General features: G+C 38.5%; 1 protein-coding gene across 1 annotated transcript; it reads left to right on the top strand.

The window, feature by feature from the left end:
• Positions 1 to 165: 165 nt before the first annotated feature.
• LOC142855695 (killer cell lectin-like receptor subfamily B member 1) lies at positions 166 to 18716 on the top strand. The gene is made up of 6 exons (XM_075982142.1): positions 166 to 250; positions 14003 to 14092; positions 14849 to 14923; positions 15444 to 15598; positions 16075 to 16190; positions 18546 to 18716. Exons 1-6 carry the CDS (start codon positions 166 to 168, stop codon positions 18667 to 18669), a joined length of 645 nt encoding a protein of 214 aa, XP_075838257.1. The 3' UTR covers positions 18670 to 18716.
• Positions 18717 to 19501: the final 785 nt, after the last annotated feature.

The raw sequence follows: 19501 nt of genomic DNA, 5'->3' as shown, positions 1-19501 counted from the left end.
TGGACACCAAATTCGGTAACAGTGGAGAAACTCTCAGCTGCAAGTGTGTGTGGGTGTGGATGCAGACAGTGGAGCGTTCACAGCGGATTTCCTTTTGTTCATTTGGCCAAACAGAGTTTTGAGTTTTACCTCGTCCAGAAGTCAGTGTCACATCTGCCACCTGCAATGGACACATCTGTGGTTTACGCTGACTTAAGTGTAGCCAGGACCCGAGTGCTTAGCCATGCCTCACCTCCATCTCTTCCCCCAGGTAAGAGGCTTTATTTCTCATTTCAGTGCTTGAATATAGTCTGGAGTTATGGTGCCCATTAAATTACAGTTTTAAATGATTGCTTTGGAATGGTAAAAAGTACTTTTACTCCTCAGGTAAGAGTACTTGTTGCACAAACCTGACAATCAGTCAATTACCAATATCTTTGGTAGAAAGAGAATCACCTGCTGAAAGTTGTTCTTTCAACTCTACACCTAGTGCGGCATGCACATACTGCAGTCATACAGGCACATAAACACAGACACACGCTCACACAGTCACATACTTATCACATGCTCAAAAATATGTCAAATAATCACAACTTTAGAGAGAAAAACTTCAATGCAATTTTATTCAAGGAGTTCATGAAATGTAACAGGGCTATTCAGCTTCACTTAAAAGACTCTGAATAAGTAATGTTTTGCATAGATGATCAGAAAAATATTTTTAGAGACATTGCTGACTTGCTGTAATGTATCTTGTTCATTCCAGATCCTGGTACAGAGCACAGGCACTTTGATTCAACTTTAATACAGTTGCACACCTAGTAATTAACATTGGGCACAACAGCCCTTTAAGCCTCTTCCAGAGAGTTTAATAATCTGAGTGAAAGAAACAATTAAGACTGAGGTAATACTCAAAAGGATGACATGAGATGATGGTGTGTAAAAAGTGACCAGAGACTGAGGGAGAAAATGTGTCTAAAATTGTCACAAGACCATATTATTTGCCTTACAGAAGCTTCTTAGTTTCAGGAAGTCCCATTTATTGATTGTTGGTCTCAGAGTCTGTGCTATTGGTGTTATATTTAGGAAGTGGTTTCCTGTGCCAGTGGATTCAAAGCTATTTCCTACTTTCTCTTTATTCAATTTCAGTGTATCTGGATTTATGTTGAGGTCTTTGATACACTTGGACTTGAGTTTTGTGCATGGGGATAGATATGGTTCTATTTGTCTTCTTTTACATGTCGACATCCAGTTATGCTTGCTAGCACCATTTTTTGAAGGAACTTTCTTTTATCCATTGTATAGTTTTGGTTTCTTTGTCAAAAATTGGGTATTTATAGGCTGGGCGATGGTGGCACACGCCTTTAATCTCAGCACTTGGGAGGCAGAGGCAGGCGGATTTCTGGGAGTTCGAGACCAGCCTGGTCTACAGAGCTAGTTCCAGGATAGGCTCCAAAGCCACAGAGAAACCCTGTCTCGAAAAACCAAAAAAAAAAAAAAAAATTGGGTATTTATAGGTGTGTGGATCAGTATTAGGGTCTTTAGTTTTCTGATATTTTCTTCAATTTCTTTTTAAAGTTCTTTCACTTCTTTGGATTCAGTTATCACAAGATATTTTATGCTATTTGTGGTTATTATCAAGGGGGCTGTTTCTCCGATTTCTTTCTCAGACCATTTATCTTTTGTATGTAGGAGGGCTATTGATTTTTTTTGAGGTAATCTTGCATCCTGCCACATTACTGAAGCTGTTTATCAGCTATAGGAGGTCCCTGGCTGTATTGGGGGGTCACTTATGCATACTCTCCTATCATCTGCCAACAGTGAAAGATTGACTTCTTCCCTTCTAATTTGTTTTCTCTTAATCTCCTTTTGTTGTTACAGGAGAAAAAGAAATTATTCCCCCCAACTCACATACATTCATGTACAAGCAAGCTGCTACAGATTAACAGAGTGTAAGCAAGCAAGGTATTCTTGACAGACAGCTCTTTTGCTGGCTGTCTGCATTTTGTGGTTACAAAAAAAGGAATGATCACTTTATTATTTATGAAAAAACTTAAAAGAATCACAAATCCAAACTTTCATTTATGAAAAACACTCATCTCTCTTAAAATCCCTAGGGTACATACCCATTCATTAACAGGTTTTTTTTTTTTTAAATCAGGAAGCTGAGGGCAGAAATGGGTATGAGATTGAGCATTTCCTTTGTTCATCAACCCACATCTGATCAAGAAAGGCGCATTAACCAGTGATATCATTGTTTTTATTTCCTGATCTCAATGAGTTCCTTGTATGACTATTAGAACTGTACTTTTCCAAACTTAAAATTGTTCCCCAAGATCGGCTACCACAAAGTTATTAACAAAAAACATCTTAAACTAACCTTGTCATTATTTAAAGCTTGGTTTTAGCTATGATGCACACCAAAACCCATTAACACATCTCTCAACATTAATATTTAAAGACTTGTGCTAGCCTAACTTCTAGGAATCAATTGTTTTCCTTAATCACTAACCTAGGCTACAGACTATAGGGCTCCTCAAGAGAAACTCATGAGTCCTAGCTGCATGGCACTACCTTGGTTCTATTTTCTATCCTCTTCAGCTCCTGCTTTATCAAGTGGCAAGGACAACATTATATCCTGCCATTTTCTATATAAATTTTCCCATTAAACTAACCTCTATCACAATACCTTACTATATTTATTGAAAATCCCAATCATCAAAATTCTATTTGAAATAACACTATTATTGTATAAAATCATTACTTCTGTGAAACAATTCAGCTTAAAAGGCAATCATCTTCATAATAATCCGTAGGTAAAAATGCCCACTAGAACAAGATATGGCTGTGACATAATCACAATACATTAAATGCAGTGGTGATCCTCCCAAACCCATTCACAGCATGACAGATACCAGATAAAAATGTCACTGCAAACACATAAAGGCACAGAAGTAGCAAAATACATTCTGGGGACAAAGCCCTCTGGGCCTTGTCTATCAGAGATTTATCCATCAGTGCCTTGCATTCCGATGGGTGGATTCCTGAAATTAATTGCCACCTGCTGCTCTTTGACATGGCCACTGATAGGTTAGAAACTATCAAATTAAAAAAAAGTGAAAATCAGGAAATCATCTTAGAGTCATCAAATCTGCTTCATTATCATCTTTACAATGGGTCAGGGGAAAGAAGAGGCTTTGATACTGCTGGGAGGATTCCAGTGAGCAGGTGTGATAGGAAGCATCGTGCTTTTCTTTTCCTTGTGTTCAAGCCTAGCAAAAGGATGGGAATGGGCCTTTTGAAATGGGTGTAAGAAAATGAACATTGAAAAAGACAATGAGATTTCCTCAACATTACTAGCCATGATCCCAATCCAAGAGACTAGAAAATTTGTCTGCCCTGATTGTAATTATTTTCCTACATACCATCAACTTGAGTAGAAACCTAAAGGACAAAAGCAGTAGAATAAAGGTAGAACAAATCCTATGAAGAGAAAATACTGACCAGGTAGTGAAAGAAATGAAACAGCCTGGATCCATTAGCTACACAGCTCAAAGTGTGGTAAATCCACAGCAAGGTGATTAAATCTCCCAGTAACGACACAAAAACAGAAAGAGGGACATAGGCAGTGACTTGCTTTGCGGTCACATGATCAAAGGTTAGCCTTGATAGTAGGATGGATAAAATTTGTACAGAGTTCATTCATTCACTCAGAAATAAGTATCTGCTAAGTGTCAGTAATTTTCTAGATGAAGATCCAGCTGTAAATAAACATGAACATCTTTTCTTTATATAGTCTATATGACTTTGTTTGCATGCAATTATTGGACACTTGTCTCAGAGACTGTGTGATGCTTAATGCCAGCAAGAAAAATACTTACATGGAAATTAAGATTTTGCCTTTAGAGATGGCATCATGTCAAGTGCAGTGATCATGGCAGGGCTTCCTGGGAGATGATGCTGGAAGTCTCTGGGGACCAAAACTGAGTATCTGAGAGATGAGACTTGGGGGAAGCTAGACTAGCAAATGAAAAGGGAGAACATTTATGTGGTGCTGTCAGGGAACATGCATGCCTGATGAAGTGTGGAGATTGTCAGGAGGAATATGATCAGTGTAAAGGGATTTGGAAAACATTCCATAGGATCAAATAACCATGAAGTGGAAGCCATTGAAATGTCTGGAACAGTGAAGGTGACTTATTCTGTGGATAATAAACAAAGAAACAAATGAACAAAGAGCCTGAAGCTGAAACTTCCATAAAACTAAAGTTCACATGGTCTTTTAAAGGTCTATCCACGCATTCTAATATCATACAGAAGAAATCAAACAGGGATAGAAGTCTATACAAGTCCTTATTCCTTAGTGTGAAAGAATAACAATTTTAAAAACCACCCAAATAATCCTTCTACTTTTAGCTTAAAAAACACTTATGTGTGTGTGTGTGTGTGTGTGTGTGTGTGTGTGTGTGTGTGTGTAGGTGTGTGTTGGGGGGAGTGAATTACTGTATGTTGAATAGTTCTTTGTTCAAGGCACTGTGCTTTGGAATTTATTAGAATTGTTTCATAAATTCTGAAAGTTCTTAAAGTAGATATTGTCCAGACATTTTATAGATGAGGAAATTTCTGGTTTATGACAGCTTAAGGTATTGTCCTCAGTATTGTATTGTGTTGCATTATAAATTTGAAATACGAATGTTCTGAATATTAGACTTTAGTAAAAACCATAAAAATAGTGGCTGTACTAAGATAATTCAATTATATATAAGAATTAACAGTTTTGAGGGTGGAAAGATTGAGAAAAAATATATATGTATATATAATGAGAAACATGACTTGTTAGACTTATTTACTGGACTCAGTCCCTCTGCGTCTTTCTAGTATTCAGGAAAAATTCTAGACTGATATAAATACACTGAACTTCTCATATTTGTGGTGTCTTTGAGGTCTTGAAGCTTGTCTAGTATCTGCTTCTGTCTCCTTATGAAGTCACACAGCATGACTTACACAGCAGAAATGACATTCCATGATCTCATTTCAAAGTTCAGTGTCCTGTGTTTCCTTCCGTGACAGTCTTGTTCTACTTTGACCACACAGCATTACTCACTGTCCACAGATTATTGCTTATAAAACCTCTTCTTTTTTTTTTTAATTTTTCGAGACAGGGTTTCTCCGTAGCTTTTTGGTTCCTGTCCTGGAACTAGCTCTTATAGACCAGGCTGGCCTCAAACTCACAGAGATCTGCCTGCCTCTGCCTCCCCAGTGCTGGGATTAAAGGCGTGCGCCACCACCGCCAGGCATAAAACCTCTTCTTATGATATTAAGTCTCTTCTATAAAATGTAGTATTTGCACAGGAGCTATGTACATATCCCTTTATGCTTTAGATAATCTCCTTATTCCCTACAGTGTCTAAGACGATCTCATTGCCTTGAAATAGTTGTTCTTATTTGTCTAGAGGATATGATGGGGAATGTCCGTATAGGTTCAATAGATTTTTATGTGTGTAAAGTTTTAGTTAGCAGTGAACATGAATTACTGTGTCTATCGATATGACTAAGGGGAGTTGTCTCCTATCTCCTGGGAACACTTCTACTCATTCTGCCTTTTTTGTTTTTCTCAAAACACTTAAAATGATTTCTGTTAACTGGGAAGAGGGTCAGAGGGGGCCAGCCTCCAGCATCAAGGGGCTCTGAGGGAATCCACAGATATTTTAATCTGTGGGTGTAAGGGAAAAGACACTCACTCACTCTCTTGATGATTTCTTTCATCTGCATTCTTTCTTCTGTGTTCTGTATTCTCTTTTCTTATCTCTATGTTTCTTCTTTTTCTTTTGGTGGTTTTGTCCTAACCCTTTGTTCTTCCTTATTCTCATTCTTGTTTTCCTTCTTTGTTCTTATGTATTTGCTCTTTATTTTTCCTCTAAAGTTTATATACCCCAACAAAATCTTTCAGGTAATATAAAAATTTTATAATCTAATTACATTCTAGTTTTCAAATGAATGATTACAATGAATACAAGTAAAAGGCAGCATGCGTTCCATATCACTTAACATGATTAAACATTTTATGCATTACAGGTGAAAAATAAGTTTTCCCAAGAACCCAGGTACATTATCCTAAGTCACGGATTCTGTGATTTCTCAATAGCAAATTATGTGCTATAGCTGTGTGACACTTCCTTCTTTTATTTTTTAATATTCTACAGTATCAGGTTTATCACAGGCCAGACAATATTTTATCCTACTTTTACCTGTATTAATTTTTCCACTAAACTAAACTCTATCTTAATTTCTTACTATATTTATTAAAAACCCTCACTCATCAGAATCCTATTTAAACTAACACTATTATTGTATTGAGTCATTGATTCAGTTAAACAGTACAGTTTAAGAGGAAATTATCTCAATAATAATCTACAAGTAAAAATGACCAGTAAAACAGGATATTTCCATGAGATAAGCACACTAAATACAGGCAGTGGGGATCTCCCCACACCCATTCATAGCAAGCCAGATTCCAGAGAAAGATAACGGCAGCAAACATATAAAGGCACAGCAGAAACAAAATACATTCTGTAGTCTGTGGCTTCTGGGCTTTGACTATTAGAGATTCACTCATCAGGGATTTTCCTCGTGGGGTGCTAACACTTCGAACTTCAGTCTCCATCTGCTGCTCCTCTGATATGACCAGAATCAAGTGATTTAACTTACTTAATGATTGTTTGTCAGCATCCTAAAACTGCTTTATAGTCATAAGAGCCCTAGAGTTTGTCTGCAGTCATACAATTCAGCCACCAAAAATAATGAAAAAAAGAAAGAAGAGAAAGGAAAAAAAGAAGAAAGAGTTGGAAAAAACATATGGGTAACTCTTGACCACATAATGAGAATAAGAAAACATTTTAGCACATCTGGCTTCAAATTTTAACATGTAACTCAAAGCATGCCATCAATTACACCAAGAAATATTTCAAAAATAGAAAACTAACAAAACAAAAAAATCTGTAGCTGATGGAGGAAGGTCATTGGTTAAAAGATAAAGAAACTGCTTGACCCTCATAGGTTAAAACATAGATGGGAGGAGTAAACAGAACAGAATGCTGGGATGAAGAGGAAGTGGGCTCAGAGGCCATGCTCCCCTCTCCCGGGCAGATGCAATGAAGCAAGCCGCCAGGTCAGACATGCTGAATCTTTCCCAGTAAGACTGATGCTACACAGATTATTAGAGATGGGCTGATTGGGATATGAGAATTAGCCAGTAAGGGCTATATATAATGGGCCAAGCAATGTTTAAAAGAATACAATTTGTGTGTTGTTATTTCGGGGCATAAGCTGGCAGGCGACCAGAAGCTGGGGCGGCAGGAATGTAACCCGCAGCTCCTACTACATGTAGCTATTGAAATTATGAATTCCTACCCATGCATGGTAAGGCACAGCTATAATTTTAGTACTTGAGAAATGGAGACAGGAATATCAGGAGCTCAAGGTCATCCTTAACCACAAAGGGAGTTTGGATCTAGCCCAAGGTACAAGAAATAGAATCTGAGAAAAAAAACAACCGAAACAAAAAGTGAGAGGAATGCTTTGCTTAGTACAGTATTTTTTTCTAATAATTAAATCTATAAAGTCATTCATAAGATGGTAATGCATGGAACTTTTAGAAGCTAAATCAGAGCAGAAGGAGAATTGCGATTAATTAGACATGTAAGATCCATCTAGTATTTCTGCTTATTAACTTTATAAACACAACTGTTATTGTTTTCCATATCTAATCCAATTTTTAAAAACAGTTTACCATAGAGTTAGTCTCAGTGTGGTACATGATGCCCACATTTTAAATATGAATACATTTTACTATCTAATAAACATAAGATATCTATTGTTGATAGTTACCAAAGAAAGCAGAGAGGTCAAACCTGGTGTCTGGGCAGTGCAATGTGGTAGATGTAGTGTATTTCATGTTACAGCACAGCACCCTTATCTTCTATAGACACAGTGTATGTCATGTTACAGCACAGAACCCTTATCTTCTATAGACACAGTGTATTTCATGCTACAGCACAGAACCATTATCTTCTATAGACACAGTGTATGTCATGTTACAGCACAGAACCCTTATCTTCTATAGACACAGTGTATGTCATGTTACAGCACAGTACCCTTATCTGCTATAGACACAGTGTATGTCATGCTACAGCACAGAACCCTTATCTTCTATAGACACACTGTATGTCATGTTACAGCACAGAACCCTTATCTTCTATAGACACAGTGTATGTCATGTTACAGCACAGAACCCTTATCTTCTATAGACACGGTGTATGTCATGTTACAGCACAGAACCCTTATCTTCTATAGACACGGTGTATGTCATGTTACAGCACAGAACCCTTATCTTCTATAGACACGGTGTATGTCATGTTACAGCACAGAACCCTTATCTGCTGTAGACACAGTGTATGTCATGTTACAGCACAGAACCCTTATCTGCTATAGACACAGTGTATGTCATCTTACAGCACAGAACCCTTATCTGCTATAGACACAGTGTATGTCATGCTACAGCACAGAACCCTTATCTTCTATAGACACAGTGTATGTCATGTCACAGCACAGAATCCCTTATCTTCTATAGACACAGTGTATGTCATGCTACAGCACAGAACCCTTATCTTCTATAGACACAGTGTATGTCATCTTACAGCACAGAACCCTTATCTTCTATAGACACAGTGTATGTCATGTTACAGCACAGAACCCTTATCTGCTATAGACACAGTGTATGTCATGTTACAGCACAGAACCCTTATCTGCTATAGACACAGTGTATGTCATGTCACAGCACAGAACCCTTATCTTCTATAGACACAGTGTATGTCATGTTACAGCACAGAACCCTTATCTGCTATAGACACAGTGTATGTCATGTTACAGCACAGCACCCTTATCTTCTATAGACACAGTGTATGTCATGTTACAGCACAGAACCCTTATCTTCTATAGACACAGTGTATGTCATGTTACAGCACAGAACCCTTATCTTCTATAGACACAGTGTATGTCATGTTACAGCACAGAACCCTTATCTTCTATAGACACAGTGTATGTCATGTTACAGCACAGAACCCTTATCTTCTATAGACACAGTGTATGTCATGCTACAGCACAGAACCCTTATCTGCTATAGACACAGTGTATGTCATGCTACAGCACAGAACCATTATCTTCTATAGACACAGTGTATGTCATGTTACAGCACAGAACCCTTATCTGCTGTAGGCACAGTGCCTGTCATGTTACAGCACAGAACCCTTATCTTTTATAGACACAGTGTATGTCATGTTACAGCACAGAACCCTTATCTTCTATAGACACAGTGCCTGTCATGTTACAGCACAGAACCCTTATCTGCTGTAGGCACAGTGCCTGTCATGTTACAGCACAGAACCCTTATCTTATATAGACACAGTGTATGTCATGTTACAGCACAGAACCCTTATCTTCTATAGACACAGTGTATGTCATGTCACAGCACAGAACCCTTATCTTCTATAGACACAGTGTATGTCATGTTACAGCACAGAACCCTTATCTGCTATAGACACAGTGTATGTCATGTTACAGCACAGTACCGTTATCTTCTATAGACACAGTGTATGTCATGTTACAGCACAGAACCCTTATCCTCTATAGACACAGTGTATGTCATGTTACAGCACAGTACCGTTATCTTCTATAGACACAGTGTATGTCATGTTACAGCACAGAACCCTTATCTTCTATAAACACAGTGTATGTCATGTTACAGCACAGAACCCTTATCTTCTATAGACACAGTGTATGTCATGTTACAGCACAGCACCCTTATCTTCTATAGACACAGTGTATGTCATGTTACAGCACAGCACCCTTTTCTTCTATAGACACAGTGTATGTCATGTTACAGCACAGAACCCTTATCTTCTATAGACACAGTGTATGTCATGTTACAGCACAGAACCCTTATCTGCTATAGACACAGTGTATGTCATATTACAGCACAGAAACCTTATCTGCTATAGACAAAGTGTATGTCATGTTACAGCACAGCACCCTTATCTTCTATAGACACAGTGTATGTCATGTTACAGCACAGCACCCTTATCTTCTATAGACACAGTGTATGTCATGTTACAGCACAGAACCCTTATCTGCTATAGACACAGTGTATGTCATGTTACAGCACAGAACCCTTATCTTCTATAGACACAGTGTATGTCATGTTACAGCACAGCACCCTTATCTTCTATAGACACAGTGTATGTCATGTTACAGCACAGCACCCTTATCTTCTATAGACACAGTGTATGTCATGTTACAGCACAGCACCCTTATCTTCTATAGACACAGTGTATGTCATGTTACAGCACAGAACCCTTATCTTCTATAGACACAGTGTATGTCATGTTACAGCACAGAACCCTTATCTTCTATAGACACAGTGTATGTCATGTTACAGCACAGAACCCTTATCTTCTATAGACACAGTGTATTTCATGCTACAGCACAGAACCATTATCTTCTATAGACACAGTGTATGTCATGTTACAGCACAGAACCCTTATCTTCTATAGACACAGTGTATGTCATGTTACAGCACAGTACCCTTATCTGCTATAGACACAGTGTATGTCATGCTACAGCACAGAACCCTTATCTTCTATAGACACACTGTATGTCATGTTACAGCACAGAACCCTTATCTTCTATAGACACAGTGTATGTCATGTTACAGCACAGAACCCTTATCTTCTATAGACACGGTGTATGTCATGTTACAGCACAGAACCCTTATCTTCTATAGACACGGTGTATGTCATGTTACAGCACAGAACCCTTATCTTCTATAGACACGGTGTATGTCATGTTACAGCACAGAACCCTTATCTGCTGTAGACACAGTGTATGTCATGTTACAGCACAGAACCCTTATCTGCTATAGACACAGTGTATGTCATCTTACAGCACAGAACCCTTATCTGCTATAGACACAGTGTATGTCATGCTACAGCACAGAACCCTTATCTTCTATAGACACAGTGTATGTCATGTCACAGCACAGAATCCCTTATCTTCTATAGACACAGTGTATGTCATGCTACAGCACAGAACCCTTATCTTCTATAGACACAGTGTATGTCATCTTACAGCACAGAACCCTTATCTTCTATAGACACAGTGTATGTCATGTTACAGCACAGAACCCTTATCTGCTATAGACACAGTGTATGTCATGTTACAGCACAGAACCCTTATCTGCTATAGACACAGTGTATGTCATGTCACAGCACAGAACCCTTATCTTCTATAGACACAGTGTATGTCATGTTACAGCACAGAACCCTTATCTGCTATAGACACAGTGTATGTCATGTTACAGCACAGCACCCTTATCTTCTATAGACACAGTGTATGTCATGTTACAGCACAGAACCCTTATCTTCTATAGACACAGTGTATGTCATGTTACAGCACAGAACCCTTATCTTCTATAGACACAGTGTATGTCATGTTACAGCACAGAACCCTTATCTTCTATAGACACAGTGTATGTCATGTTACAGCACAGAACCCTTATCTTCTATAGACACAGTGTATGTCATGCTACAGCACAGAACCCTTATCTGCTATAGACACAGTGTATGTCATGCTACAGCACAGAACCATTATCTTCTATAGACACAGTGTATGTCATGTTACAGCACAGAACCCTTATCTGCTGTAGGCACAGTGCCTGTCATGTTACAGCACAGAACCCTTATCTTTTATAGACACAGTGTATGTCATGTTACAGCACAGAACCCTTATCTTCTATAGACACAGTGCCTGTCATGTTACAGCACAGAACCCTTATCTGCTGTAGGCACAGTGCCTGTCATGTTACAGCACAGAACCCTTATCTTATATAGACACAGTGTATGTCATGTTACAGCACAGAACCCTTATCTTCTATAGACACAGTGTATGTCATGTCACAGCACAGAACCCTTATCTTCTATAGACACAGTGTATGTCATGTTACAGCACAGAACCCTTATCTGCTATAGACACAGTGTATGTCATGTTACAGCACAGTACCGTTATCTTCTATAGACACAGTGTATGTCATGTTACAGCACAGAACCCTTATCCTCTATAGACACAGTGTATGTCATGTTACAGCACAGTACCGTTATCTTCTATAGACACAGTGTATGTCATGTTACAGCACAGAACCCTTATCTTCTATAAACACAGTGTATGTCATGTTACAGCACAGAACCCTTATCTTCTATAGACACAGTGTATGTCATGTTACAGCACAGCACCCTTATCTTCTATAGACACAGTGTATGTCATGTTACAGCACAGCACCCTTTTCTTCTATAGACACAGTGTATGTCATGTTACAGCACAGAACCCTTATCTTCTATAGACACAGTGTATGTCATGTTACAGCACAGAACCCTTATCTGCTATAGACACAGTGTATGTCATATTACAGCACAGAAACCTTATCTGCTATAGACACAGTGTATGTCATGTTACAGCACAGCACCCTTATCTTCTATAGACACAGTGTATGTCATGTTACAGCACAGCACCCTTATCTTCTATAGACACAGTGTATGTCATGTTACAGCACAGAACCCTTATCTGCTATAGACACAGTGTATGTCATGTTACAGCACAGAACCCTTATCTTCTATAGACACAGTGTATGTCATGTTACAGCACAGCACCCTTATCTTCTATAGACACAGTGTATGTCATGTTACAGCACAGCACCCTTATCTTCTATAGACACAGTGTATGTCATGTTACAGCACAGCACCCTTATCTTCTATAGACACAGTGTATGTCATGTTACAGCACAGAACCCTTATCTTCTATAGACACAGTGTATGTCATGTTACAGCACAGAACCCTTATCTTCTATAGACACAGTGTATGTCATGTTACAGCACAGAACCCTTATCTTCTATAGACACAGTGTATGTCATGTTACAGCACAGAACCCTTATCTGCTATAGACACAGTGTATGTCATGTTACAGCACAGAACCCTTATCTGCTGTAGACACAGTGTTTTTGCCATTTCAGAGTCTCTACCTTCTGTTACTTGCATTCAGCAGCAGTCTTAAACCATTAGCTATAAAATTATAGGAATAAATATTTCAATGTTTTAAGTTGGACACTACCCTGGCCAGAAACAATGAGATCTTGCAGTCTAGGTTAAGAAGTAAACATAGCGGACAATGAGGACTACTGAAAATTCAAGAACAATGGCAATGGGTTTCTGATCCTACTACACGTACTGTCTTTGTAGGAGCCTAGTCAGTTTGGATGCTCACCTTACTAGACCTGGATGGAGGTGGGGGTTCTTTGGTCTTCCCACAGGGCAGGGAACCCTGATTGCACTTCGGGCTGAGGAGGGAGGTGGACTTAATTGGGGGAGGGGGAGGGAAATGGTAGGTGGAGGTGGGGAAGAGACAGAAATCTTTAATAAATAAATAAATTAAAGAAAAAAGAAGTGAATTACTAGCAACCAGTGCTTGTGTCCCAGCAACACTCACTTGCTCAGTGATGAACACAAATTGGAAAAGTAGCGATATCACCAGAACAATCATCCCAAAGAGAAGCCATAATGCATTATTTTAAGTAAAAGGTAATAGTACAAAGATCTCTACAGGACTCCACTTAGCAAAAAAAAAAGTTTTCACTGTCACACATCAAATTAGCAAATTGTAAAATCTGTAGTCACCAGATGTAGTATGTACTTAGTTAAGATGGAAAACTGACCCTTCCACACTCCGTGTGAGTATGTGTGTGTTTGTTTGTGTGTGTGTAAAATACTGTGCACAGAATGCAGCATTAAATTCAATTCAATCAGTACACCAGGAATTTTGGAAATATTACTTGTAGGTAACAGAGGTCTTAGGTAACCACCTCTGACATTTATCTCAGATGGACCAAGTGGACGATTTAACTGGTATATTCTTTGCATTTCTTAGATGCCTGTCAGTGCCCACGCTGGCATCGGCTGGCACTGAAACTCAGCTGTGCTGGACTGATCCTTCTTGTCTTGATTCTGACTGGACTCGGTATTTCAAGTATGTGAGGCAAGCACTTTAGCTTTATAATTTCCCCAAATACATATTAGTTATATTCATAGCATTTGGCCTCTTTGAGCCTAGGGGAAGGTCAATTGCATGTAATGTTATAGGGCAATATCCCATGTCCACTGCAGAAATTTAACATTCTTCAATTCTTCTTACTTTTTTGAAAGCCATTATAGGATATAGCACATGTGCATCTTGAATATAAAAAGTAAAAGTCAAATTATGACAAAAGATGACAATAACAAAAAAGCTAAAAAAAACCCATATTTAGCTTATTAAATGCTTGATAAAACTTTTCTTGTAGTGGGTGTGATTGAAGACGAGCAAACCCACAGATTGACTTGTCAATCAATGATATGTAACCTCATCACTGCTTGAATCCACATGTTCTGTGTTTCTCATGTGATATGTCCTGTCTCCAAATTTCTCCCTTAATCCAGTGGGTCAGTATTTTATCCTCAATCCAGATGTCCAGATGAAATAACGTGATTCCTGAAATAAGAAATAAAACAAGCTGGGTGTGATAACACATGGCTCTAATCCCAGAAATTGGGAGTCAGGTGGATCTCTATGAGTCTGAGGTCAGCCTGGTCTACATAGAGAGTTCCAGCACAGTCAGGGCTTAACACAGAGAAACCTCTCTCAACTTCCCACCAAAACAAAGAGAAAAAAAGAGCACACTCATTCCACCATTCATTTCAGCATTTAATCCTCTCTGTATGCTTCCTTATTTACTAGTGGGATTCTTAGTGAAAAAAGCACCAATAGAAAAATGTGGCGTGGCTGCTCAAGAAATCATGGCTGAACCAACAGGTAATTGTGTGGCTTGAATTTCCTGATAATAAGAGGTGATTATTGACAGAAAATGTGAGTCAACTCAGTTGAAGTTCAAAACAGTCTTCAATGAAGATGCTGTTTCACCTTTGATGTCTGAGAAGAACATAAAACCATTAGGAACTTGCAGGGAGTCACAGGGTTTGTAAGTGTTGGTACTAGAAACTGCACTGAAGCTGTGTGACCTTGACATTTATGCTCTTATATGCCTGGCCATGCTTCCTCAGGTTGAAGGTACACAGAATTTTAATAGGCAAATATCAAGTTAAAAAGTGAAATAGTTGATTATTTTAGCAAACATGTTAGACAGTTTACTTTGTCTGAAGTAAATTAGTAGAAATAAAACAAAATTAATTCTTCGTCATTAATTATAATTCATTGACATATGACAGCATTAGCCTTGTTCCAGCGTTTGCTAAATGAAGCAACTCCTGTGTGGAGTTGATTATGGTGCAGCAGAAACAGGGCAGAAATAAACATATCTTCTTTCTTACTCTAGAGGGATCAGCCATACCAACCTGCCTGAAAGATTGGCAGCCATACAGGGATAAATGCTTATTTATTTCTCAAATTTCCAGACCTTGGTCTGAAGGTCTATCTGACTGCTCTATGAGAGGAGGCACTTTGCTGCTCATTGAAGATCAAGAAGAATTGGTAAATTGATAATAAAATTGCTCAGTTTAGAACATAACACTTTCTTGACACTTTGATGACATGTCTGGACTTTAACCAATGGTCTATGTTGAGCAAGTGGAGACTTGGATTTTAAACAGTTTAAAACCTAGATGTAGTGGGGAGGGCATTGGACTTTCCAAAGGGCAGGGTGCCTTGCCCTCCGTTAAGATTGGAGGGGGATAGGAAGGAGAGAGTATGGAGGGAGTGGGAGGGGAGGGGAAGGGAGGGGGTGGAAATTTGGATTGGTATTTCTTTAAAGTAATAAAAAATAATGGAATAAATCAATTAAAAGTAGAAATATATAGAAATCAGTTTTACAGAGGAGAAAATTATGCCAGTGGGGAGCTAGGATGGGATTCAAACAGGAGTAATAGTGTTTTAGAATGTTGGTAGAAGAAAGTGTGTCATAAATAAATAGATTGAAGATTAAGTCTTCCACTATGTTTTGGTTATAGAGATACTTCCAGAATTTCTCAAAGATAGAAGGACATCAGTTTTTTATTGGACTAAAATATATACAAGTGGAGCAGATGTGGAAGTGGACAAATGGTTCTACTTTAAATCCTGATCTGTAAGTATTAAACGAGGTAATTTAAATATTCAATTCACCCTCATTTTTACTGAAAATTGAATTTTGTAACTTTAATTTAGTGTATAAACTCTTGAGGTTGTTGAAATAGACTGAAAAGACAATTTCAGAATTAGTTGCAAAGTTTCATGTACAAGTAGATAGAAACCCTTTATAATAATATGTGTATATTTAATTACAATGGAATTTTAAAAGACAAGAAGTAGACTATCTTTTTACTGTTAGAGATAAAATAGTTTTAAATGTTTTTGGGGGAACATATAGAATTTTTTTTCTCTTTCTTTTTTCACACACACACTTTCTTAGAAATTTAAAAACATATTTATTTATTTTATTTTCTGTGTGTGTTCTTGAGTGTATGGATGGATGTATACCATGTTCATGCAGGAGTTCACAGTAGTCAGAAAAAGGCAGTAGATTTCTTGGAACTGGAGTTGTAGATGGTTGTGAGCTACCATATGTGTGCCAAAACTTGAACCTGAGCCCCCTACAAGAATAGTAAACACACTTAGGCACTACATCATTTCTCTACCCATACACAGCAATCATTCAGCTGTACTTTAGAACTGTGGTAACAAAGATGCACCATAGTGTGTCATGAAGTTACTTTCTCTAGGCAGAATGTCTCAGTATAGACATCGCTGTTTAAAAATTATTTTACACATAGTAATGATTAATTTTTCTTTCTTTGTTTTTGTGACGATTTTTGTGTGCAATTGTGCTATAATGTAAAATGCTTACCTAGTTTTGATTCATAGTAAAAATGTGATGATAAGTGAAGATATCCATGTCAGGCAGAGGATGTAGCTCACCTGCCGTGTGATTTCACTCTGATAAAAGGATGCTCTGATTATATGGCAGTGAGCAGGTAAATTTGGCGTCTGACGGGCTACAATAGAAAGAATGTCAGTTAATCTGGCTTTCGTTTCATCTAAACTGAGCAAATGGTTATGCCTAAAGGTTCTACCTGTGTAAATATCACAGTTCAGTTCACAGAACCCATATAAAAAGTCAAACATAGAAGTCCACGTCTGTATCATAGCACTCCTGCAGAGAGATGGAAGCTATAGACAAGAGAGTCACCTAGAAATGCCTGGGCCAGTGAGCCTGGAGCACACAGGACAGTGGTGGAAACAAGGTAGAAAGGGGGGTTCCCTCACAATTTTCCTCTCACTTCTACACAAACTTTGACCCTTCCATTCTCCCTCCCTTCCCGAACTCTCTTTCACACATCCATGAAATAAGTATTTATTCTAACACCCTGGGCCCTTGTTTTCAGGTTAGGAAACAAGAGGAAAGTTAAAATTTTACAAGCGGGATTATTTTGGGATTATTATTTGAGATAAGGTTAGAGCTCTCACTGTAAGTCTGGCTGGGGTAGCCCTGGCAATCCACCACATGCTTTTTGAAAAGAAATCAATGATTTGAACAAACATGCTTTAGGAAAAAGGTCTTGAAGATTGACGAAGCTAAAAGATGAAAAATAAGATGTAAGCATATTTATAGAAGCCCAGTTGAGGGAAGTTCATACTTTGATTAGCATGCTGGGCACTAGTATGATATAAAATTTATTGCTTAGGGATGAGGGGCACCATGAAGAAAGACAAGCAAAAGTCAGCTGTGAGGGAACCCTGCCTACTGCCTGCTGGGTGACATCCTCCACTTGAGATAGGCCTCTCTTGAACTCACCAATTTCTTGTCATCACTGAGAAACTGCATGAGTTACTGTTAATTTCTGGTCTCCGTCCCATCTGCAGTGATGTGTGACTAGTGTGCTAGAGCAAAGACCCAACATCTCTGGGATGAGAAGGGAAGGAACCAGATTCTGTTCCACACGAGTTGAGGCTCTTATTTTCTCTGTATCCAATTCTGTAGACTCACTGTGTTCACTCTTGATGTTGAATACATTTACTAAGAACCTAATGTGTAACTATTGTTATACATTCATGTATATCTCAATGCTTTCTCTAAGCAGTAGTTGCTTATAGCCTATATATTTAAGGGAACTGAAGCTCAGCAAAATGAAGATGCCTTTCACATGATCACAAGAACTATTGAAGTAGAACTAGGAATAAAACCTTCTCCTTTTCATACATCATGATAAATTTTCTTGATGGACTAATTCTTCTTCTGTGAGGGTACAACTGAAAATTTTTGAGGCTTCTCTAGGTGATATCTTTATTGATTATGTGTATTTATATTGTTCGTACTCTGCATTTACTATACTTAAGCACTATGTAATCTTAGCATCCTTAAATGTCTAAAAATGGCTGATGGCTGATGTGATAATTGCAAGAAAATCCTAAACACTAGGAGTAGCTAATCTTTGCTCTTCAGATTACAAGTCACTGGCAAGGACAAAGAAAACAGCTGTGCAGTCATCTCACAGACAGAAGTATTTTCTGACACCTGTTCTGCAGACAACCGTTGGATCTGCCAAAAGAAACTGAAACATGTCTGAAACCCCATGTCCTGACTCCTGATTGTGAATGTCATTCCTATTCCTTTACCCTCTACACCAGATCTCTGCATTGAACTGTCAATGCTGCCAGCTTTCCCAGTGCAGTTGGTGGCACAAAGCATGAATTACAAAATTCATACAGATGCTGACTTCCAGTTTCTTTGTTCCTTGAATGCAAATGCACACAGACACAGATGCGTTATTCTAAGACAAGTGTTTTATGGATGGAAGCCCTGGACATTGGGGCACTGCAGTCCTTGTGTGTCCTTTGTTGATCTCTCTGCATGGGGCCATCTGCAGACAGGTTCAGAAAACTTTACGAAGTCTTAATCTCAACTGGACCCCCACCCTAAGCCACTTCACATCTGGACTATAGAACCTTGATTAAAGTCTTTACTCATGACCCTGACACCAGAAACTCAGAGTTGGAAATGGAAGAGTGTTTTATTGACATCTCTGAAATTAATAATGGACTAATGCTGTGATAATGAGAGTGACTCCAGGTAAAGGAGCTCTGTCAACATGAGCCTTCCCACACTGCAGTCATTCAGCTGCAGATCCTGGAGCATTGGTGGCTCCTTGGTGCTGGGCTTGTCAGTCCCTAGAGTTGTGAGAAAAGGGCACTTCTCCAGTTTTTTATTATGGTAACAAAAATGGACTAGGATAAGGCCTGAACTCTGCCCACTACTGCACAGGTCTTCCCATGTTAATTTTCTCATTACTTATTTCTTCCATACTTGTCTATATCTTATGGCTCATTCATAAGCCGTAGGAAGTATGCCACTAAGTACTCGAGTATTTTAGTAGAAAATAAATGTCATATTTTTCAATT

The sequence above is a fragment of the Microtus pennsylvanicus genome, chromosome 8 (assembly GCF_037038515.1).
Source record: "Microtus pennsylvanicus isolate mMicPen1 chromosome 8, mMicPen1.hap1, whole genome shotgun sequence".
NCBI lineage: Eukaryota > Metazoa > Chordata > Mammalia > Rodentia > Cricetidae > Microtus > Microtus pennsylvanicus.
Note: the sequence above shows the minus strand (reverse complement) of the source record. Positions and strands in the feature narration are given on the sequence as shown.